General features: G+C 47.2%; 1 protein-coding gene across 1 annotated transcript; it reads right to left on the bottom strand.

The window, feature by feature from the left end:
* Positions 1-5,477: 5,477 nt before the first annotated feature.
* On the bottom strand, positions 5,478-24,102 carry CBLIF (cobalamin binding intrinsic factor). Its single transcript, XM_052653304.1, has 9 exons — positions 24,024-24,102; positions 22,949-23,125; positions 21,969-22,082; positions 21,401-21,541; positions 19,366-19,547; positions 13,764-13,941; positions 12,036-12,237; positions 9,760-9,878; positions 5,478-5,539 (listed from the first exon to the last, which is right to left on the bottom strand). Exons 1-9 carry the CDS (start codon positions 24,100-24,102, stop codon positions 5,478-5,480), a joined length of 1,254 nt encoding a protein of 417 aa, XP_052509264.1.
* Between the last annotated feature and the right edge of the window lie 816 nt (positions 24,103-24,918).

A 24,918-nucleotide genomic window follows, 5' to 3' on the forward strand; every position in this document is an offset into this window, starting at 1 on the left:
AGCAGCAGCAGCAGCCCGGCTGTTCTGGGGGCCCAAGTGTGCAGTCAAGGTGTCAGCGTTTCTCCTGAGTTGTGGCAAAGGGCCTGCTCTAAGCATCTCTGCTGGGCTGGCAGATGGCCGTCCTCTCCCTGTGGCTTTTCATACCGCTTTCCCTCTGTGTTGGTCTGTCATGCGTCCAAAGCCCCACCTTTTATAAGGACACTAATCGTATTGGATTAGGGCATAACCTTGGTTACCTCACTTTAACTTGATTTCCTCTGTGAAGATCCTCGCTCCAAATAAGGCGTTTTTAGGTATTGCTGGTTAGGACTCCAGCTTACCTTTACTAGGGGGAGAGGAAGGTACAGGTCAGCTCCTAGCAGGTGCCATGACTGTAAGCCATCCCACAGGGGTCAGAGGTGAGGGGTCAGGGGCAGGAAAGGTCTTAAGTGTTGGTACATGTGCAGAAATGAGAACTAAAGGCCCCTCCCCTTGCCTCCATTTTGTTTTCACTGCTCTCTCTCTGGCTGAAACTGAAAGAGGGGAGCAGCTTTACTTTTAAATGCAATTCCAAGTTTCAGTTATTACACAATTGTGGACATTTTAGTTACTGAAGTCAATATGTCTTCTGTGACTGGGAGTGACAATACAACTCTTTTTTTTTTTTTTTTAATCAAGGAGTGAGGAGAAAACGCAACCAAACAGCCTTCCAGAGCGAGTCTGGACAAGCAGTAGCAGGCTAGGCTGTAGCTGGTTCCCGGCAGCATCCTCTGGGCTCTGCGTAGTGGCACTGCTTGCCTCCTGGTTGCACACTCTGCACATTATTTTTGGCTGCACCCTGCTGCAGTCGGGGGTTCCCTGACCAGGGACTGAACCTGGCCCCCTGCCTTGGGAGCACAGAGTTTTAAACACTCAACCACCAGGGAAGTCCCTAGTTTGCAATTTAAAAAAATTACTAGAGATGATGAACTTTTCTCATCTTTTTGGTTTCATATCTTTTTGTCTGTTTTTCTGGATGTGTGATTCGCTTTTTTGTGTGTTTTGAGTTTCAATCACAGTGTTCATTGTTTTTCTTCCAGATTCAAGGCTGCTTGTTGTGTATATTAATTCCTGTTCAGGTGTATGTGTTTTGATTTTTTTTCATCTTTCAGTATGTCCTTTAACTTTTTTGAGGCATGATGATTATAATTTTTTAAGCAGTAAAATCTACCAGTAATTTTAAGAGTTTTTTAGACTGATCATATGATTATAAGGGACAGAGGTAAAGCTCTAACATAATTCTTTTCCAAGTTGAAAATCCTCATTTGGTATGTGACTTTATAATGTACTAAATTCCCACATTTTAATTTTTTTGAGTTCCTTCTGACATTTCACTCCACTCCCATAGTCTCTCTGTTCTGAAACCAGTGCCTCACTGTTTTAATTATCATTACTTTATTACACATTTTTACATACATCTGGTCAAGTTCTTCACTTTTGCACTATACTCTGTGAAAAAATATTATGGCACATTTTGCATGCTTGGTCTTCAAGATAAAATTTAAAACTGTTCTTTTCTTTTTTTTTTTCATTTCACGTTTATTTTATTCCTCCAGGTATATTGTTAGGTCCTTTGAAAACATGAGAGGGTAGCTTTTTTATTTCATTTATTTTTCTTTTTAAAAAAGTTTATTTATTTTTAATTGGAGGGTAATTGCTTTACAATGTTGCTCTGGCTAGAGATTCCAATACTACGTTGAATGAAAGGGATGAGAATGGGCATCTTTGTCTTTCTGAGCTTGGAGGAAATGTTTTCAGTTTTTCATGGTTGAATAAAATGTTGGCTTGTAGGACTATCGTATATAGCCTTCATCATATTGAGGTATATTCCCTCTATTTCCACTTTGTTGATTCCATATTATTTTTAAATGGGGGATAGTATTTGGCGGTAATCTTCCTTCTTCTTTCCCTTGCATCTTCACAAAAGTAGTTAGGCACAACTGACCCCTTCTTGACTACTTTTGAACTGTGGTGTTGGAGAAGACCCTTGAGAGTCCCTTGGACAGCAAGGAGATTAAACCAGTTAATCCTAAAATAAATCAACTCTGAATATTCATTGGAAGGAATGATGCTGAAGCTGAAGCTGAAGCTCCAATACTTTGGCCACCTGATGCGAAGAACTGGCTCATTTGAAAAGACCCTGATGCTGGGAAAGATTGAAGGCAGGAGGAGAAGGGGACGACAGAGGATGAGATGGTTGGATGGCATCACCAACTTGATGGACATGAGTCTGAGTAAACTCCGGGAGTTGGTGATGGACACGGAAGCCTAGCGTGCTGCAGTCCATGGGCTCCCAAAGAGTTGGACACGACTGAGCGACTGAACTGAACTGACCACTTCCTGCGGGAAGCAAGCTCAGCCTTTACCAGCCAGGACCACTAGAGGTCGCAAAAGCACTTAATATAGTCACTGAAACACCGGAATGCAGTCTGGAGCATTAGCGGTTATGCAAAAATAAATCCACACAGATTGCATTTAATTAAGGTTCCTTGTCAAAGTGGAATTGTGATTCCTCATAGCAGACCCGTCGTCAGCCTCACTCCCCTGTCCCCTACCCCTGCCAGTACAGATGAACACAGTTAATCACTAGTGTGCTGAGTGACATCAGTCGTGTCAACCCTCTGTGACCCTATGGACTGTAGCCCACCAGGCTCCTCTGTCCCTGGGATTCTCCAGGCAAGAATACTGGAGTGGGTTGCCATGCCCTCCTCCAGGGGGTCTTCCCGACCCAGGGATCGAGCCCACGTCTTTTATGTCTCCTGCACTGGCAGGCGGGTTCTTTACCCCTAGTGCCACCTGGGAAACCCACTCGATCACTAGGCAGGAAGTAAAAATGAGGTTTTCATACATGAAACCAGCCTAGGATCCTTGCTCTTTGCCTTCCATGCCCCTCTTTTTCCTTCCATGTCAATCATTAGAACAAATGTTGGGTGCGGGACTCACACACACACACACACACACACACACACACACACACACTTTCCTTTGTGTGTGCATGCAATTGTTGAGAAAAGGTCGTCTTGGTCTGATTTTTATCTTTTGGCTGTGCCATGCAACATGTGGTATCTTGCTAATAGTTCTTTGACCAGGGATTGAACCTGTGTTCCCTCCATTGGCAGTATGCAGTCTTAACTGCTGAACCACCAGGGAAGTCCCAAAGTCATCTTTGTTTAAAATTTTCCCCCACGTTTCACTGCTCAACTATTATGCGTTGAATGGAGAATACTTAGAACTAACAGAGAAACAAATAGACAAAAATCGATCACTAGTCATTCTATCATGCAGAGGTAACCACCACCACACCCTGGGATGGATGATATTGGGATGTTGTGTAGTCTAATTTCTTCACTGGGCTATGCATGGATGTCTTTTCATGTTACCAAGCATTCATCTTCAACATGAACTGTAGGGGCTTTTAGAACCCCATCGTATAGCTCCCCCGGGGTTCGCCTGTTTTGCTCTATTGTTGGACATACAGAGGGCTTCCATCTTCCCCAGGCTACAGATGTCGTATGTCGTGTGTGCGCACACTCAGTCGTATCCGACTCTTTGAGACCCCGTAGTCTGCCAGGCTTCTCTGTCCATGGAACTTTCTAAGCAAGAACACCGGGGTGGGTTGCCGTTTCCCACTCCAGGGGATCTTCCCGACCTAAGGATCGAACTTGTAAAAACTCGCAACAAATTAAGTGTAGAAGAAACGTGCATGGGCGTTAGGTCGTGCCAGTTGTCTGACTCTCTGCAACCCCGTGGACTGTAGCGCAACAGGCTTCTCTGTCATGGGGTTCTCCAGGCAAGAGTTGCTGTTTCCTACTCCAGGGGACCCTCCTGACCCGGAGATCGACTCCACGTCTCTTCCGTCTCCGGTGTCGGCAGGCGGGCGCTTTACCGCCAGCGCCACCTGGGAAGCGCATTTTCTCGCCACTCCCTGAGGGCCTCTTCCAGGACGTGAGGGTCCTGGCCGTTGTCTGGGATCCTGTGACTTCCTGACAGCTGTGAGGGGGTGGGGACCTGGGCCTGCGGGCCGCGCTTCTCTCCTGGGGGCCAGGCTGTTGCCAGAGGGCAGGTGCTGGCTCCGAGATGCCACGCCGGGAGCGGTGGCCTGTGGCGCAGCGGCTGTGAAGTCTGTCCGCGTCTGGGTCCAGTCTTAGGGAGTCTTGAGGGTGCACTGCTAAGGCTTCTTCTCTCATCGTCCCAGCTGCCTTTTGTAAAAGTTTATTTTTAAATGGAAGGATAATTGCTTTCCAGAATTGTGTTGGTTTCTGCCAAACATCAAGATGAATCAGCCATAGGTATACACCTGTCCCCTTCCTCGTGAATGTCCCGACTCTCTCCACATTCCACCCCCTAGGTTGTTACAGAACCGGGTTTGAGTTCCCTGAGTCACACCCAGCTGATGTTTTGATTCTTACATATCTGTGTCCTTTCATGGTTTCCCCCTTCCTATAAATTTCAGAATTGGGAATTTTTGGGGTCAAAGTTGAGTATATGTTAGGTCTTCTGATACATGTTTTCATATTCTTCTCTAGAAAGTTTGTACCAATATTGACTCCAACAAGCAGAGTTTAGAGTTCCTTTGTCTTAAATTTTCCTCCCAAAGACCTGTAACTACTCCAGTGTCCTGGCCTGGAGAATTCCATGGACTGTGTAGCCCACGGGCTTGCAAAGAGTCAGACATGACTGAGCGAATTTCACTTTCACTTTTCATGTGTGTGGTGTACATATGTATACATATGTAGAATAGGGTGAGGTTATCGATACCTATATTTTACAAACAAAATATTATGTTTTATTTATGGAGCACAGTTACAGATATATAGCTACCTTTAATATATGAAACATATCATATGCTAAGTTTATATTAATATTAAATATAACTATGCATAAATTATATAAAATATATTTGAAACGTGATTTACCCAGAATAAATATTGGAAATGGAAGGGGAGAGTTGTGATGTAACATCATTGATCTAGTTGTGAACCTTCTGGGAGTTTCATATGGAATAATTTTTGTCACATGTATGGATGAATGTATTTGTGTGTGTGTGTGTGTGTATGTATGTTTATAATAGGTGATTTGAAAAGGAGTACTTGGTATAGATATAAAAATTTTTCTTAAAGATTTCCTTTATAGAAGAAAAGACTGTGTCAGTTAGACAATCAAAAAAAGATCAGAATGACCTTCCGATGTATCAGCCGGGGCCCCTTTTCCCTCACCCTGCATCTCAATGCTGTGTCACCGTCATGGTCGTGGAAAACCAGACTCCTTTCATGGGTCACAGACGTTGAGACTCCAGCGATTTGCTTCATTTATTTTACATTGCGGTTTCCACATTTTAACCCGTAATATGGTGGCGTCGAAAATACCCACTTTGGGGGGGCAGAGATTTCAAACCATGTGAAAAGACAGATCCAGCCATCCTTCAGGGGACGTTTGGAAGAAGCTCAGTCCGCCTGCTCTTAGTACTGCGTGAAGTTGGCTGTGATGTGCTCGTGGTTGAAGGGCACGTAGTCAGCGACTCCTGGGAAGAGAACAGCCGGACGTGGCCGCGGCGCCCGCGGGCGCGCCCGCCGCACTGGGTGCGGGTGGGCTGCGGAGCCGCTCAGCCGCGTCCGACTCTTGGCGACGCCACGGGCGGCAGCCCGCCAGGCGCCTCTGCCCGTGGGCTCTCCAGGCGGGGGCTCTGGAGTCGGTTGCCTTTCCCTTCTCCAGGGGGCCGTCCCCCCGCGGCGGAAGCGGCGTCTCGGGGCCTCCCGCACTGGCAGGCGGGTTCCTTACCGCCAGCGCCCCCTGGGCAGCCCGTTACATTGGCCAGGGGTAGGGGAACAAGACCCCGCTCCGTACTCCCGCCTGGAAAACCCCAGGGACGGAGGAGCCTGCTCGGCTGCAGAGTCGGACGCGACTGAGCGACTTAGCAGCAGCAGCGGCAGGGCCGCAAGATCACCATCGAGGTGACTTGTATGAAGGAAGCATGGAGTTGGGATTTTGAGGCCTTTTTTCTCAGGCTCTCAGCTGTCGTGTGGAGCAAATCTTTGCCCAAGCCCCTTAGATTGTGCCAGCCTCCTTCCCTCCTATATACAATTGGACTATTAGTATTTATGCTGAAGAATGATTTCCAGGATTAGAAATAATGACTGCCAAGTGTCTAATACAATATTTAACATAATAAATGTGCAGGAAAGTTGTTACTATTAAAACGGTGTAGGTAAGCCAAATTTAGAGCATTCACGTTGGGAACGCATACATTTTGGAGGACTTAAAGAAGGGCAGCTGGTTGAGAATTTTGTCTTCTGGGCAGGGAACACAGATTATGACATAACTGATGATTAAGTTTGAAGTAACCAGGTGTCAGAAAGCTTGACAATTCCAGGCCCAAATCGTTTCGGATCTCACAGGACATTTTTACCCCCAGAGAAGAAAAGTAACTAGCAGACAGGAGAATAAGCCTGACTTAAGTTTCCAGGGCAATTAAAGAGATGGAAACTGTGAGAGAAATAATGGCAATAGTGATACGCGTTTTTGAGCAAATAGGACGCAGAACGCAGTAACCTTGCTCCTCTCTAATCCTCACAATAACCTACAGGGCAGTGCTATTTCCAGTTGATAGCTGTGGGCACTGTGGCTCAGAGAAGAGTCATTATCTGCCTAGTGCAGCTGGAAAATAAGAAAAGGGGCTTTAGGAATTGCCTGGTGGCCCTGTGGTTAGGACTCAGTGCTCTGCCAGGGCCCAGGATTGATCCCTGGTCGGGAAACTAAAATCCCACAAGCTGGGCTACACGGCTAAAAAAGAGAGAGAGAAGGGGTTCCAAACCAAGGCTTCAGTTCAGTTCAGTTCAGTAACTCAGTCATGTCTGACTCTTTGTGACCCCATGAATCGCAGCATGCCAGGCCTCCCTGTCCATCACTAACTCCCGGAGTTCACTCAGACTCACGTCCATCGAGTCCGTGATGCCATCTAGCCATCTCATCCTCTGTCGTCCCCTTCTCCTCCTGCCCCCAATCCCTCCCAGCATCAGAGTCTTTTCCAATGACTCAACTCTTTGCATGAGGTGGCCAAAGTACTGGAGTTTCAGCCTTAGCATCATTCCTTCCAAAGAAATCCCAGGGTTGATCTCCTTCAGAATGGACTGGTTGGATCTCCTTGCAGTCCAAGGGACTCTCAAGACTCTTCTCCAACACCACAGTTCAGAAGCATCAATTCTTTGGCGCTCAGCCTTCGTCACATTCCAGCTCTCACATCCATACATGACCACAGGAAAAACCATAGCCTTGACTAGATGGACCTTAGTCGGCAAAGTAATGTGTCTGCTTTTGAATATACTATCTAGGTTAGTCATAACTTTTCTTCCAAGGAGTGAAAATTAGAGATACCAAGGGAACATTTCATGCAGAGATGGGCTCAATAAAGGACAGAAATGGTACGGACCTAACAGAAGCAGAAGATATTAAGAAGAGGTGGCAAGAATACACAGAAGAACTGTACAAAAAAGATCTTCATGACCCAGATAATCATGATGGTGTGATCACTAATCTAGAGCCAGACATCCTGGAATGTGAAGTCAAGTGGGCCTTAGAAAGCATCACTAAAAACAAAGCTAGTGGACGTGATGGAATTCCATTTGAGCTGTTTCAAATCCTGAAAGATGATGCTGTGAAAGTGCTGCACTCAATATGCCAGCAAATTTGGAAAGCTCAGCAGTGGCCACAGGACTGGAAAAGGTCAGTTTTCGTTCCAATCCCAAAGAAAGGCAATGACAAAGAATGCTCAAACTACCACACAATTGCACTCATCTCCCATGCTAGTAAAGTAGTGCTCAAAATTCTCCAAGCCAGGCATCAGCAATATGTGAACTGTGAACTTCCTGATGTTCACGCTGGTTTTAGAAAAGGCAGAGGAACCAGAGATCAAATTGCCAACATCCACTGGATCATGGAAAAAGCAAGAGAGTTCCAGAAAAAACATCTATTTCTGCTTTATTAACTATGCCAAAGCCTTTGACTGTGTGGATCACAATAAACTGTGGAAAATTCTGAGAGAGATGGGAATACCAGACCACCTGACCTGCCTTTTGAGAAATCTGTATGCAGGTCAGGAAGCAACAGTTAGAATTGGACATGGAACAACAGACTGGTTTCAAATAGGAAAAGGAGTGCATCAAGGCTGTATATTGTCACCCTGCTTATTTAATTTCTATGCAGAGTACATCATGAGAAACGCTGGACTGGAAGAAACACAAGCTGGAATCAAGATTGCCAGGAGAAATATCAATAACCTCAGATATGCAGATGACACCACCCTTATGGCAGAAAGTGAAGAGGAGCTAAAAAGCCTCTTGATGAAAGTGAAAGAGGAGAGTGAAAAAATTGGCTTAAAGCTCAACATTCAGAAAACGAAGATCATGGCATCCAGTCCCATCACTTCATGGGAAGTAGATGGGGAAATAGTGGAAACAGTGTTAGACTTTATTTTTTTGGGCTCCAAAATCACTGCAGATGGTGACTGCAGCCATGAAATTAAAAGACGCTTACAAGGTTACGTGACTCTAAGATCTTTCTTATATGCTTGCCTGCAATTCCACAAATTCTGACAGGCCAGATTTTGTTAAAGTCGTGACAGGTGCTAGGGAAGACATCTCTCTTGCTGTTGCCTTGGACAATGAAGCATCTCGACAAAGCTTCAGTCTGACTCTGCTGTGACTCTACTGACTTGACAACTGTGTGAAGGGATGGTCACATCTCTGTGAACATCGGGTTGACTTCACATCATCCTTAGACAAAGTAGACTAGTGCTCTTTAAGGCAGAGAATATTTTAGCATTTGTGCAAACACTTTGGAGATAGTTAGGGTTTTTGCTGAGTCTGTGTTTCCTTCTTTGCAATTTCTCCAAGCAAGCATTCTTCATTTTGGCAATTTTTAAAAACACTAGTGTGAAAGAAGGTGAACAATGGACCCTGACGGAAGCTGTGGACGTGATTCCTGCTCCATCACATACTACGTGTGTGCCTGGGGGGAGTCTCTTTTTCTTTCTGAGACAGTTTTTTTCTGCTTAAAAGGAGAGTCACTAATACCTACAGGGTTGATGTGAACAGGAACTGAAATAACAGCACGGCATCGATAGCTGTTATTTTTATCCCTCTCACCGATCTCCTCTGGCTGTGAGTGTGCTGTTCTTTCGTTTCACGCATACGTGTCTTTTAACCCCAAAGTGGCCATCTTCTTAGACCACGCACTTGTGTTTTTTTGTTTATGTCTTTCTCATCTGCTTTTTTTTCTTTAGCTCTTACTACTGTAGGTCAATCCACTTTTCTTCACTGAATACTTTTTCCACTGGCTCAGAGTGGTGTTAGAATTCTTGACTTTTTTATTTGTTGTTTTTTTCTGAGCCACATAGCATATGGGCTTTTAGTTCACCGATCAGGGATAAAACTCTCACCCCCTGTAGTGGAAGTGTGGAGTCTTAACTGCTGGACCGCCAGAGACGTCCCAGGATTCTTGATTTTTAAAAAAAAAACTATTTAAAATAACTACTCATTTGTTATCCACTTGTCTATCTAACATTACTGTATATTCATGATATATGTGCATACGTACATACAAAGCTGTTATATATACAACTATTGTATATACACATACTCTCACAAGTATTTATTGACTAAATAAATGAATGAATTAAATATGGAAATGAAAGAATTTAGACTTCAAACAGCGGGAAAAGTGCCTACATTCCTTTTCTTCACTCACCTTCTGTTAAAGGTGCTCTGCCACTCAGGAATTGCCAATATGTCTTGTCATTAACATTTCCAGCGATATTGTTAATTGAAGAGACCTCAAGTCCCCAGGATGTCATTGTGGTTTCAAACCTGTGAGAATAATATCATACGTGATTAATGCCTCGCTCCAAGTCAGGTAATAAGCAAAGATGAAGGGCCAGAGGCATTCTAAATGCTTCAAAGATCAGAAAAAGATGCCTGAAAGAGAAAGTGCAGATGACTTATGAGCAGACCATTCACTTCACTTGGAATTAAATAACAATACAAATGGGTTTTCAAAAACATCAATAAGCAAATTAAAAAATGTTAATGTCCAACAATGGGCAAAAAAATTAGGTGAGTGATGGAATAAATATCCAAGATCGACTCTTTGGCAGTTATAAAATTCATATTTTTCAATACTTTCAGTGACATGGAAAAATGCTTATGCAATAATAGTAAGTGAAAATGTGGGGTACACATTGGATGAGAGATATCTATCTATCTCATGTATGTATGGATCACAAGTATTTGTAATACACATGGAGAAAATACCTGTAAAATTATAAAAAATACCAACAGTGATTATGTTCTGGGTTGACTACGGATGCTTTGTTTTCTTCTTTATGCTTTTCCCCCCACAAAATTTCTCCTATGTATATTTACTACATTACAGTTAGAAAAATAAAATTCAGGCAAAATTAAAGCTAAGATTGGAGAGGAAGTAAAATATATTCAGAAGATTGTTGGCAAATTAGGTATTCTAGAAATGAGATCTTTATCCTGACCTGTTCTACAGAAGTTGGAGAAGTTCTGGAGCTGGTCTGCGAGCTGCAGACACATGTACTTAACCCTGCGCAGCCGCTCCTGTGTCACTCATTCGTCAATTCCTTGGCCTTTGTCAGTCTTTCTCCTGGACGTCTCTCTGCAGAATTTGGATTATGTCATCTTTCCTTTGAAAGTAACTCATCTTTTCCTCCCACGACTTAGCATCTTCCCCTTCCTTCTCTTACAACTTAGCTTCTCCATATTTCCCTACTGTTTCCTTTTTTGCAAACTATAAACATTCCCCAAAGCTTAATGTTCTCCTTTTAATTTCATTTTTTTTCTGCAGTTGGGCAGTGGAAAGAACATGGGCTTCGGAATCAGTCAAATGTGGCTTCAGATCTCAACTCAGCTAGTGCCATGTTTTGTGATCTTTAGAGCATTACTTAACGATGTTGGATCTAAGTGGTTCCATGTGTAAAATGGGAATAATTCTGTCTCAGGTTTTAGAGGAAGCATTGTATCTGCCACCTATGACACTGTCCTTAACTTCCGCCATCGCCTCTGTCGGATGAGAACCCAGTCTCCTTTGCTTACCCTGCCTTCTTTTTCTAGGACTTCTTTTTACCTCCAAAAGCTTCCCAATGATTCCGTTTCAAACTCAGACAACTGGACTTGTCTGAAGTGATTGTTTTTCTCTGAAGGACATTCTTTCTCCCTGACAGTCCCATCGATGGTTCTGAAGCTTCTTTCTCTTGCCTCTCCACGTCCAGCCCCTCACAAGCCCTGGGGCGTCTTCCTTGGCAGGAGTGCCTTTCTCCTAGATACAGTCCTCCTCACTTTGTAGAACAGCTCCCTTTCTGTGGTCACGCCCTAGCTTTCCTCCTAGTCATTCATTCTCCAACCCAATTAACATTTCGCAACACTCTTCTTTCTCAAAAACTTGCAATGCTTCACCACAAGGTGGAGTCCCATTTCCTCAGCCTGGGATTTCCGGCTGTCTGTGGTATCACTCAGTTTATCCCTTCAGGCACCGTTCATTTAGTTCAGTCCTGTATTCTGTCCCTAGTCAAGCTGGTTTATTCATGGACCCTAAATCCCTTGCTCAGTTCTGTCTCAAATGCTTCATCCTCCTCTAAGAGTTAGAGGAACTTATACCCAACGCTTGTTAACTCGGGGCTGACCAAATCCCCTCTTCTTGGAATACCATCCTTTCATATCTTGCTGTATAAGGCCTCTTCTTCGAGACTTCCTTGACCCTTCTACTCCGCTCTGTGCTCTCTCTCCTTTGAATTCCTGTTTTGAAAGCTCCATCATCAGCTATTTCATTTTTATGAGGGCCTTTCCTCCTTACGAGATCACAGGCACCTGGAGGGGCGATTCGATAAAGATCGGCTGCTTTGTAAGAAGGGGACAAAGCAGGAATGCGAGCACGGGGAGAGAGAGAGAATGGGAGTTCAGACTGAACCTGGAAGGAGCGGAGAGCGCCGCCGGAGCACTCACTTGAACCTGGGGTTTCGGCGCTGCGCTTCCTGCAGGACGACAAGCAGCACAGACCCTTGCCTCACGCTGACGCTGATGGTCACGTTGAAGAGCAGCTCCACGCCCCTCAGCTGGTTGCTTATGGTGTAGCCGACAGTGATGTTGGAGGCTGAGGTGGGCACAGGGCTGGGAAAGTCGGACTGGGTTGGTTGTACCTCTTGATCTGTGAAGAGCACAGAGGCCAAGCTCAGTAAAGATTATGGAGTTTGCAGTCTAGGTGCAAAATCTCTGTTATTGGCAGAGCATCGCAGAAAGCATCTCAAGAAATAACAATGGTTCTGTGTCTCTTGTGGAATGTTCTGAGAAACTTGTGTGATCTATGAAGCTGTCTCCCATCCTAGAGAAATGGTCACAGCTGAAGAACCGACAGCTCCCTTAATAATGAACATTTCTTTTCTTGAAAGAGTTGTTAAGCTGAAGGGAGGGTTGTGAGCCCTAAGTCACATATTGTACATGGCACTTCCTGTTCACCTGGGGCTTTTTGTTTACCTGAAGAATCTGGAAGCAAAGGTAAGATGTTTCAGACCATTTAACAAAATCCCTGGGTAACTAGTGTGGAATCCTAGGAAGGACTGTATGGCCACCTTGTTCAAGCTGGGAAATCTTTGGTAAGCAGCCTAAGGAGTTAGGTGAGTGTGGCTGCGTTTGGTACAGTTGGAACTGGATTGCTTAACTGTGGTCTCTGTAGACTCTGTCCTGAGACTGACGAAGAGCTTGCTAATCACCGCTTCTACCAGGAAGTTCAAGCAAGGTAAGAAGAATCATATTTTATGTTAGTATGTGATTAGAAAGAAATATATAATATCTCTGTGCCAGGTTTTCACCCCACCCCTGTGGTGCGCTGTGAGCATATTTGTATATCTCTAAGTCTTGACTGTAAAGTCAACTTTGCTCTTCTCCTGAGCTTCCCAGGCAAACTCAATGGCTGGTCAGACTTCCTTTGGTTTTGCACCGTGTGACGCTTCTATTTCTACTCAATACTTCTTTCTTGTCAAAGACTTTTTTGATGTGGACCGTTGTTTAAAGTCTTTGCTGAATTTGTTACAATTCTGCTTTCATTTTATGTTTTTGGCTGCTAGGTGTGAAGGGCAGGGAAGCCTGGCATGCTGCAGCCCATAGGGTTGCAAAGAGTCGGACATGACTGAGCGGCTGAACACATATGGGGTCTTAGTCCCTTAATCGGGGACCGACGCTTCACCCCCTTCATTGGAAGATGGAATCACAACCACTGGAGTGCCAGGAAGTCCCTAGTTAATATTTACTTCACTCTTCCAAATGCTGTAGGTTTTGCCTACATTTTACCTCCTGGCTTTGTAAAGAGCAGACATGATAAGACAGCATCATGTTTGGTGTGCTTGTCAAATGGATGCAGGAAGTCATGCTAATTTGTTAGGACCACGGACCATCTCTCTCCACCAGCATCCCACAAAATGCCTTACCTATAGTAGGTGCTCAGTAAGCGTGTGCTGAATGACGTGGACATGGGACTGAATTTCAAGGGCAGGACAGCATGGCTGCCTGCTAACCTACAGCTCTGGGGGACTGGACGTCAGATGTGGCTCTGCCTGCCTGGACGTCACAGGTATAACAAGCCCTTATGCCACTTACAATTGGCCCAGTTAGGTCCACCTGTCATTCCTGGCCTAAGACGCCACTTTATAGGGAGAGACAGATGTTCAGAGTCCTTACCAGGGCTGCAGGACACTTGGGGCACATCTAGGTAGGTCTTGCCTTTCAGTGAAGGGAGGATTTGGGCAATGGACATGGGGTTTTGGAATTTCCCCTCCTTGATCTCGTCCAGTACAGTATCCACGGTCTGCTGGCAATCCCACTGCTGGTTAGGCCTCTCAGGTGTCACGGAGAGAGCCTGGGGCCAGGGGGAAGAGACACACACACACACACACAGGTTAGGTATAGCTGAGAGCTGGCCTTTATAAGTCCTGTAAGGGTTAGACTCGATCACTGATCTTTGTGATCAGCCAGAGGTTCCAGACGACGTCTCTCTCGTTCATAGCCATGTCCCCGCTGCTTAGTGCAGTGTCCGTCACACAGCAGTCCCTCAGTAAACATCTGAGCTACATTTAGACTGAGGCTTCCCAGGTGGCTCAGCGGTAAAAAATCTGCCTGCCTATGCATGAGAGGTAGGAGACCCAGGTTCAGTTCCTGGGTCAGGAAGATCCCCTGGAGGAGGACATGGCAACCCATTCCAGTATCCTTGCCTGGAGAACCCCAAGGACAGAGGAGCCTTGTGGGCTGTAGTCCATGGGGTCGCATTGAGCTGGACATTACTTGGGGACTGAACGGCAACACTTGCATCCAGGGAGTGCTATCAGGGCTGTGGTACTTGCTCACGGTACTTAGATGTAGAAGGGCGAGGAACGCTGGCAAAGCAAGCCTCTGGGGAGCTCTTGTCTAGGACAACCTGGCCGTCTCACCATGGGAGACCTCTTCTGCTCTCTGCTCTGCACACCCTTCCGGGTACTGGCCCCTCATTTGATCACACAGGACCGCCAGCCAGAGGTTCCTTAGCCCGGGCCACGGCGGAGGACGCAGGGGTGGTGTTGGAGAAGACTCTTGAGAGTCCCTTGGACTGCAAGGAGATCCAACCAGTCCATCCTAAAGGAAATCAGTCCTGAATATTCATTGGAAGGACTAATGCTGAAGCTGAGACTCCAATACTTTGGCCACCTGATGCGAAGACCTGACTCATTGGAAAAGACCCTGATGCTGGGAAAGATTGAAGGCAGGAGAAGGGGACGACAGAGGATGAGATGGTTGGATGGCATCACAGACTCAATGGACATGAGTTTGAGTAAGCTCTGGGAATTGGTGATGGACAGGGAGGCTTGGCGTGCTGCAGTCCATGGGGTCACAAAGAGTTGGGCAAAACCGAGCACCTGAACTGAACTGAACTGAAGGCGCTGGTGACCATCTTTCTCACACACTTTGAAGAAGCAGGAGAGAAGCAGAAAAATCAGGACTGAGAGATGATAGAGTGATCCCTAATATCTTATTTGAGACCTTTATTCTGATTAATTCTGAAATCACCTGGATCCTCTAGTTTATGTGAAATAGTAAATCTCAGTTGTTTTTTTTCCTTAAGCAGAAACTGTTGGAGTTTCTGTTTTTCGCACAATGATTCTTGATGAATACACGGCGCAAGTCACTCTACTGAGCTTTCTGTCTCATTGGTAAAATGGAAATCAGAGCTCCTGCCCTACCTTTGGAGCGGTCATTGGAGGTTCAGTTGGGATGCTATGCAAAAGCATTTTTTTTTTTTTAAATAAGAACATTTTTTTTTTAACAAGTCTCCTGGGATCTTAGTTCTCCAACCAGGGATGGGATCGGTGCCCCCTGCAGTGGAAGCCCAGAGTTTTAACCACAGGCCTGTCGAGGAAATCCCTGCAACAGCATTTTGTAATGTATGATGTGGAATCTGTCCTTCCATCTCCCTCTCTTTAGGGTTGTACTGACGGGAGCCACCAGAGCATGTTAATGCGCTGGGGTTGCTGACAACTGATTCACTTGAAGCTTTGAATGAAAAATGGGAGAGGGGAGCCAGACATGGATGTGAGCTGGAGAGCACAGTGTGAGCACACAGGCAGTTCTGACAAGCACTGTTGACGTCCACAACCGTGACAGTGGCTCTTCCCAGAGTCCACTTTACTGGGCTCTGTGGTTAAAGGCCGTCAGTTAGGTTTTCCCAGACACCACATCTTGTCTGCTAGCCACGTTCCCCTCCCAGACCCCGCTAAGTGATCTGTATCCCTTTGGGATAAAACATCACGAACACCCACTCTTTAGGAAGGAGTAATGCATTGAGCAAAAAGAGAAGGGGGCAGCCGAGGATGAGATGGCGAGATAACAGCACTGACTCAGTGGGCACGAATCTGAACGATCCCGGGAAGACAGTGGAGGACAGAGGAGCCTGCTGCAATGCCTGGTGCTGCAGTCCGAGGGGTTGCGGAGGCCGACACGACTCAGTGACGGGACAGCAACATCGATGCCTTAATTGTTAGAAGTCAATAATAGCTCGGCAGGAGAAGTTTACAGCTTGGCAGGAGAGGTTTACCTCTCCAAGTTAAGTTCTTGCCAGAGGAACCATGAAAGCATTGGCATGTTGATGGAAGAAAGATCAAGGATTCAGGAACAGAGGGAAGGCCCCATGAGTGCCCCTGGGAAGCAACGTGAGTGATCTAGGTCACTTGAAGGGCAATGATAGCAGGCAGAGGTGACTGAAGGCTGCAGAGGAAGCTTAATTCACCTTATTCCCTTGGGAGAGACCACAGTTATTAAAATCCACATCATATCTGTGATTCTTTTATGCCTTTGCTATGATGGGAAAAATGAAATCCCAAGAGAGTCATTTTCCCAAGATTGTGGTTAACCGGGATTCAAGCTCAAGTTGTCAGAGCTTTAGAAACCTTGATGCTGAAGCTCCAATACTTTGGCCACCTGATGTGCAGAACTGACTCTTTGAAAAAGACCCTGATGCTGGGAAGGACTGAACGCAGGAGGAGCAGAGGGCAACAGAGGATGAGATGGTTGGATGGCATCACCAACTCAATGGACATGAGTTTGAGCAAGCTCCGTGAGATGGTGAAGGACAAGGAAGACTGCGTGCAGCAGTCCATGGGGTTCGACACGACTGAGAGACTGAACGGCAGCAGAAACACTTGGCTTTAGACGCCAGAATATTTCAGATTAGAACAAGTTTATATAGTTGACACCTGGTGGTTTCAGACTTCAGATTGCCTGGGTAAGAAACTGGCATGATGGGGTTAGGCAGAGGCAAGAAATCCACCTGACCTTTGATATTTGGATATGAATGAGGCCCTGCCTTTTTCCAAGGACAACTTTAATTCTCAGGTACAACTTATCACAGTGTACCTTGCAGAATTGACAAACCAAATTAGCAAAAGCAAACACCTGTCTCTCTGGCACTAAGGAGAGCAAGGTTATCTTTAGTGAGTCATGAACAAAACACCATAGATTTCTTCCAAACTTCCTTTGTTTCACTACAAAGCTTTCTAGACCAGAGCCCTGGGAATACTCTTGTGTGATTCAGCCAGTAAAACAGTGTTTTGTTCTCTGGCAAAATTCCACTGACTGCAACATGCTGTAGAAACTGATTTTATTTTCATTAGTTGGTTCCGTGGCACACGGGGGATTTTTATCCACTCTTCTGTGTAACATGAAACAACTTCTAGTCTATTTATGCCCTTTGCTGGTTTTTATCTTAATTTTTAAAATATTAAAAAACTGAGATGTCATTGACATGGAACATTGTGTTCGTTTCAGGTGTATGGTTCATCTTATGTTTGTATATTCTGTCGGATGGTTGCAGTATAGTCTAGCCATCCATTGCCACACGTGGTTTCACAGTTTTTATGCTGTGATGAAAACTTAAGAGCTACTCTGGTAGTAACTTTTAAATATATAATATAGTACTGTTAGCTATAGCCACCATGCTGTGCATTGCATTGCTAACTTAACATGCAGAGCACCAAGCCATTCTGTCCATCCTCCTGCACTAATCCAGAGCTAAATTAGATTTAGGGCTGGCATCATAACACCGTGATTCTGTTTCTTTATTTTTTAGTGATGTATAGTTGCTTTATGGGCTTTCCAGATGGCTCAGCTGGTAAAGAATCTGCCTGCAATGTGGGAGACCTGGGTTCAATCCCTGGGTTGGGAAGATCCCCTGGGGAAGGGAAAGGCTACCCACTCTAGCATTCTGACCTGGAGAATCCCGTGGGTTGTAGAGTATTATTTTAGTTTCAGGCATATAGGATAGTGCTTCAGTATTTTTGCAGATTATACTCCGTGATAGGTTATTACCAGATAATGGCTATAAAGCCCTGTGAACACAGCATAGCCTTGTTGTTTGTCTGTTTTATACCTAGTAGTTTGCATCTGCTAACCCCATGCCCCTAGTTCGTCCTCCCGCTTCTCTCTCGCTTTTGGTGACCACAAGGTTGCTCTCTGTATCTGCGAGAGTGTTTCTGTTCTGCGTATACATTCACTGTGTTATCTTTTAGATTCTACAGGTAAGTGATGTCATACAGCGTTTGTCTTTTTTCTGCCTGTTTAACTTCACTAAGTATAATATTATGATTCTCTGGTTCTTGGGCGTCCATGTTGGCAAGGTCATGGTGCAGTTTTTCTCTTACTCCTATAGGGCTCAGAAGGTAAAGAATCCGCCTGCGATGCAGGAGAACCAGGTTTGATCCCTGGGCTGGGAAGATCCCCTGGAGAAGGAAATGGCTACCCACTCCGGTATTCTTGCCTGGAGAATCCCATGGACAGAGGAGCCTGGCAGGCTGCAGTCCATGTGTGTGTGTGTGTGTGTGTGTGTGTGTGTGTGTGTGGTTGTATTTGGAGCTATACAAATACAGGGGAACACTGTACAGGGGAACACTGCACTGACTGTGAACTGGATGGCCAGACGTATCTGCCGTTGCCATGTAGTAGGGATCTTTGTGAGGCTGAATTGACATCAAGAGAGTAAAACAGCTTGACAAAAATTAGATGTCTAGGCAGCTTTGGCTTATTTTCATTAATCCTTTTGAATATGATCCCACATTTTTTTGGGATCACGATACAAGGCAAGATGGAATCAGAAAAGTCAATGTTACTTGAGGACTTGCTCGAATAACCTTATTTTAAAAAATATACCAAACTCTCATTCGAAGTCACTTCAACTGGGTCTGAGACACTTTTCGACCCCATGGACTGGAGCCTGCCAGGCTCCCCCGACCCTGGGATTCTCCAGGCAAGAACACTGGAGTGGGCAGCCATGTCCTTCTCCAACGCATGAAAGTGAAAGTGAAAGTGAAGTCGCTCAGTTGTGTGTCTGACTCTAGCAACCCCATGGACTGCAGCCCTCCAGGCTCCTCTGCCCATGGGACTCTCCAGGCAAGAACACTGGAGTGGGGGCCATGTCCTTCTCCAGGGGACCTTCCCGAGCCAGGGATCGAACCTGCGTCTCCTATGTTTCCCGCATTGGCAGGTGGGTTCTTTACCACTAGGGCCACCTGGGAATTTTTATGAACAAACTGATCATTATTAATAGTAAATGAATACATTTCTTGGAGTTACCATTTTTCCCCAGGGAAACAAAGAGCGTTCATGTATATTTGTTTTTCTACTTTACCGGTGAAGCAGAGGGGAGTTAAGGCTTACCTGCATTTTTTTGGTGGCGGGGGGCGCGGGGAGCAGGCTGTGCGGCATGCGGGGCCTATTTTCCTGACCAGGGACTGAACCCGCCTCTCCTGCAGGACGTGTTTACCTGCATGGCGAGGCCAGTGCTGTAGATGTCTCCGATGATGCCATTGTCTCGGATCCTCATGCTGATATCCTCCACGATCTTCTTTAGCAACTGAGCGAACAAGGCACGGTACCCATCCTCTGCACCTATGGGGATCCTGTTGTACATACAGGTCAGAGCCAAGGTCGCCACCGCTCCTGCGTCTGTGAATCACAGCAGAGGGTAAGCCACCCCCTCCACAGTTGGAACAACCAACATTTTACTGTTGGATTGCTGCGTTCAGTGGGGGCTTTCCTAGGGGCTCAGTTGGTAAAGAATCTGCCTGCAGTGCAGGAGACCCGGGCTTGAGTCCCTGGTCAGGAAGATCCCCTGGAGAAGGAAATGGCAACCTCTGGCACTCTTGCTGGAGAATTCCATGGACAGAGGAGAGGGACAGGCAGCAGTCCATGCAATCGCAAAGAGTTGGACACGACGGCGGGGCTGACTTCGGTTTTTCACTTCGCTGCATTCAGTAACCTCCCTGACCCTTCAGGACAGCCTGTGAGACAGGCCCTCTGATTGTGTCCATTTCAGGGATGAGGGTACGGAGACTCAGAGGGGTCGGGGAACCGCCCAGGGCGGCCTAGCTGGTAAGGAGCAAGGGCCTGAGCGGCGCCGCAGGACGCCACGGCTCACGCCTCAGATGAAAGCCAAGTGGCAGCACTCTCAACCCCACTTCGCATGTCCCAGCGTTTATCTGTCAGAAAGTCAGTGCTTGGTGAAGTTCCAGCCATCGTCGCTTCTCAGCGAAGCCTCCTCTGTCATCGCACCCAGCAGGCGCCGCCTCTTTTCTGGACTCCTCCAGCATCCGCTGTTTGTACCTGCCGTGTCCTCTCTGCCCTCTCTCCTTACCCTGCCGGGAGCTCTCAGATGAGGGGGCGGGTGGGGACTGCCTCCTCCGGGGTACCTGGTACAGGGGTCCTCGGCCCTTTCCTTCTTATTGTGTGTGAACTAAATGGACAAACTCTGGCACAGTGAGACCAGAACAGACCAGAGACTCGCCAGATGGCATTTTTCCCTCACTAATCTTTTCCTCCCCACCCTAGTCTCCACCCCAAAGTTGTATCATCTAGCCGAGGACGACAGTGTTGGCCGAGAAGTCCCAGGTTCCTGAACTGGCAGAGACGCCCCAGCCACGAGAAGGTCCCTGATGAGAAACAGAGGCCAGTCTGTGTTTGACCCACAGGGAAGATACCTGAGCAAATATCGACCTGAGTGTTGGTCTAGTAGGGACTGAAATGAGAGAGGTCGTCGAAGCTGCATATGTAAGGGGTGAAAACGTGAGCTGATGCTGTTGCTTAGACAGTGGCAGAGGAGAAAAGGTGACCACAAATGAGGGACCTCACAGAGGGCATTGTGCTGAGAAGGGGTCATTATGTGTGATGGGGTGGAGGAGAGAGTGTCCATTCACAGGCAGCCTCGCAGGATGCAGGAAGAAGGTTCCAGTGCATCCTTGAGGAGAGCATCAAGGCTTTAAGATTCAGAGAGGAGCTGTTTAATGTCAAGAGAATGTTTGGATGTTGTAAGGAGAAGCCCTGAGAAGAATAGAGTGTGGACGCATCAGTTCAGTTCAGTCGCTCAGTCGTGTCCGACTCTTTGCACCACAGCACGCCAGGCCTCCCTGTCCATCACCAACTCCCAGAGTTCAGTAGGGATTAAAGAGGAGGCTCAGGGTGGGGCTGAGTCTAGACGTTGGTTTAATAATTTAATTGCTGTTGGGACGACTCTTGACTTGGATGACATGCTTATTGGTTCCAGTGGAGATTCTGGAACTGCCAGACACGTCAAGGTTTGTCCTGGTTTTCTGTTTTCCTTCTCTCTTTCGTGTGTACCTTATGTTTTATTTATCCCTTGCACGCCCACCAAGTGTCTGCCCAGGATCTCTCACCTGCTGGCATCTTCCCAGCCCTCCCCTCCTCCTCCATGGAAAGCAGCCCCCACCACAGTTCCCCCAGCTCTACCCCTCAGTGACCTTGGTGTTCCAAGCTCAGGGAAGTGTCTGAAACCAGTGACTTACCCACGTCAAAGGGAGCGGAGTTGGCCAGCAGGGTCTTGGCGAAGCGGGCTGCTATGGGTAAGGTCGTCTCTGGGTTGTTCTGGCACAGTGCCAGGATGGCCAGACTGGGCCCATAGAAGGTGGAAGCGTAGGAATCAAGGCCTTGAGAGAGGACAGGAGCCTGCGTAAGACTAAAGTTCACCGTAAGGAAGGCATTTGTGAAAAAGGAAAAGCCAGACCTTTGAAAAGGACATGGCTAGAAATCCTGTCCAAAAAGAAAGATACTATATTGGAAAGAGATAACTTCCTGTGTCTCAGAACAAGAACGGCATCTGGCAGGGGAGCAGAACCGAAGGGAGGCTGCTGTCCTCAGGGGAAGGCGTGCAATCAGGTCCTCCTGGGAGGGCGTCTTTTCCAGTTCGTTGGACCGAAGTGGAGATCTCACATGGGGATTATCAGAGTGACCTGAGTGGAGGAACACTGGTCTCTTGCCTCCATGTCCACCCTCCCCTCCTTCTCTTTACAGATTTAAAATTCTCAGGAAGGGCCATTTGCCTCACTTCCCCACTCCCTTCTGATGAGGTCTTACTGGAAGGTGTCCAGTTCTCCATCTGGGTCCGCAGAGTTGATACTTTGTCCCCAGGGTCTCGGCAGGAGGAGGTGAGGGCCATGATGGTGAGGGCGAGCTGACCAGCGGTCAGGTCTGTGGAGGAGAGAATAGTACTGTTAAACAAAGGCATTCTCAGAGGGGAGAGCTCCAGTGGTCAGGCTGAGCTCTCTGCTTCTTTCCATATCATTTTGATTTTTTTTTAAAAATGATGTGATCAGATAGTTTTTTGACCTTTCTTAAGGAAAGAAGTGTGGGAAGACACTGTAGGAATGTTTAACCTGGTGACCTCTGTGTGGTTTGACCACCTCATTCGGATTTCCTGGTATCTGTTTAGAGAAGCAGCAAGAATACCCCTGCAAGTTCGTGTGGAAACATGTCTAGTTACAAGACGCTTTTAACCCTACTCAAGTTTCTCTAACTTGGACCTCAAGGCAACTCCTGTGACGCAGGCAGAACAGAGATTTTATTGCTTTTGTTATTATTGCTGTTCGTGTTTAAAGTATTTATTCTTTTTGGTCATGCCATATGGAGTATGCAGTCTTCGGTTCTTCCCCAGCCAGGGATTGAACTTGCGTCATCTTGCATTGGAAGTGTGGAGTCTTAACCACTGGACCGTCAAGGAAACCCTGCCATTAGTGTGACTGTTGCTCGAATGACCTGCATTTTGTGAACGACGGAGGTGAGGTTGGTGGGAATCTGTGAGCCCTTCAGGGTCACAGAGTTAGTAGGTGGCGGAGTCAGACCTGCAAGCCTGCTCATTTACGTTTAATCTGAGCTCTTTCTGCTTTGCTGCCCTCTTGTGTGAATGCGCCCACCCGAGCTTCTGTCCTCCCGGGGATGCAGGGAAAGGTGTTTGGGTGACTTAGGCACCGTCACAAGTAGCGTTGGGTGGAGGGGCTTGGGGAGGGGGTCTGGGAGTGGAGGTTCAGGGAGCCCGCCAAGGGGCTCTGGTTTCTCACCGGCTGTGTCACTGGCCATGAGGTCAAAAGTCAGGAGCCTCTGGGCCTCCACGTTGCAGGCTCCTGCCAGGTTCATGGCGATCAGGATGCTGGGATTTGGGAAGGTGGAGTTGATCACCGAGTTCTCCATGAGAGCTTGGATGCCATCGACCCAGGGCTGCTCTGCTGAGGGAACAGCTGCGAAGGGCAAAGCCATTTACTAAACCCCTCATCCTCACTCTCTCTTCTCAGAAATGTTTTCTGCTCTCTTAGGAGAAAGCGTCTTTTAGCTTTGGTATCCTTGGGGATGCCCCCATTGGGGGTGATTATTAAAGAGAAATGGAGAAAACGCCGAGGTTTCCTTTTGAGGTCAGTTAGTCCCTGCACGCATGCTCAGTCACGCAGTCGTGTCCGACTCCTGTGACCCCATGGCCTGTAGCCCGCCAGGCTCCCCTGTCCATGGGATTCTCCAGGCGAGAAGACTAGAGTGGGCTGCCATGCCCTCCTCCAGGGGATCTTCCCCACCCAGGGATCGAACCTGGGTTTCTTGCACTGCAGGTGGATTCTTTACCATCTGAGCCCCCGGGGAACCCCAGTTAGTCCCTACATCTTTCCAAGGAACTCAGGTCTTTAAGAAAGTGATTTTTTACTTCCAGCATCAAACGCTGTGGCTCACAGACATTTCACGCTGTTTCCAACATGTTCCCAGAAATCACCGATTCCCTTGCATCCATCCTTTTCTCACTTTGCCATGAGATATAAGAAGGACCTGGGCTACGACCTAGCCTCAGCGGGCACCCAGCCTTCTCACCACCAATGGCTCATGGGCAGGACAGTCACCGAGGGTCTCCCCCCAAATCATCAGCCATCATTCCTGCAACAGCGTTTCAGTCTCTCTTAGTGTGAAATGCAGAGACTTGCCTCTAAAGAACTCATGCTACTAAGTCGGGAGAGATGAAGCGTACAGACTCACACCCTGCAGGGAACCCCTGGCACGACTCCTACTTTCAGGCTCTCTCATCACTAGATGCCAGGGTCTGAGCTTTCTGCCAGGGTAACCGCTTCCTGACCTCCTTGGAAACCATGCCCTACTCACAGCATGAGCTTCGGGTCCGGGTGCTGGTCCTCGTCGCAGCCCAGAGAAGGGTCAGGAGCTGGAGGGCAACCCGGGCCATGCTTCTGCCTCCTGGCGCGTCCCGTCTCCTGTTCCCGAGTTCTGCTGTGTGCAGGTGTCATGTTTCCCTGCTTCCCCTTATATATGCGGCTCTTTGTAAAGCAGCCTGCCTGCTCCCCAGCCCAGTCACTCCTAAGCGCTTATCCTGATTTCTGTTTGCTCACGCAAGCTTGCCTACTCCAGAGCCTCCAAGGCGTCTGAAGGTCATGTCTCGGCAGCACAGTCAGAGGAGACGCTTGTGACTTCGTCTGCGATGAAGGCCAAGTGTCCTTTACTAAAGTCCCGGGAGGCTGGCTAGTGTGCGAGTCTTAAGGGGACTTTCTCCTAAGCCTTTCATACCCAGAAACCTCTTGGCTATTTTTCAGCAACCATTTCATTGAAGCTGGGGTGATCCCTAAGGCCCTACCTCACCTACAGTTCGTGGGATTCACGGCAAGAATACTGGAGTGGTCAGACATCGCCTCTTCCAGCGCACCACATTTAGTCAGAACTCTCCTCTGTCACCCATCCGTCTTGAGTGGCCCTGCACAGCGTGGCTTCATTGAATTATGCAAGCCCCTTCGTCACAAGGAGGCAGTAATCCACGACGGGGAAACTTGGGCAAACTCTGGGACGTGGTGAGGAACCAGGAGGCCTGGCGTGCTGCAGTCCGTGGGGTTGCAAAGAGTTGGACACGACTTGGTGATGAACAGCAACGCCTCACTTACAGTCGGAGGCACTTGTTTTACGAGAAGTGCTCTGAGGCTCTCAGGTGGCATGGGCCACGTGAGGGCTGGCTTTATGCAGTGAACTAAACCATCACGACTTGGGTTCCAGG

This window comes from Budorcas taxicolor, chromosome 15 (genome assembly GCF_023091745.1).
Source record: "Budorcas taxicolor isolate Tak-1 chromosome 15, Takin1.1, whole genome shotgun sequence".
Classification (NCBI taxonomy): Eukaryota; Metazoa; Chordata; class Mammalia; order Artiodactyla; family Bovidae; genus Budorcas; species Budorcas taxicolor.

Bases quoted from the DNA above. Each gene is read 5' to 3' on its own strand.
- CBLIF (XM_052653304.1), bottom strand. From the start codon at position 24,102: ATGGCCCGGGTTGCCCTCCAGCTCCTGACCCTTCTCTGGGCTGCGACG. The intron at 22,083-22,948 runs GTGAGAAACCAG...TCTCCTCCACAG, and splicing joins CATGGCCAGTGACACAGCCG to ACCTGACCGCTGGTCAGCTC. The intron at 5,540-9,759 runs GTGAGTGAAGAA...TTCTCTTCCCAG, and splicing joins CAGAGCACCTTTAACAGAAG to GAGTCGCTGACTACGTGCCC.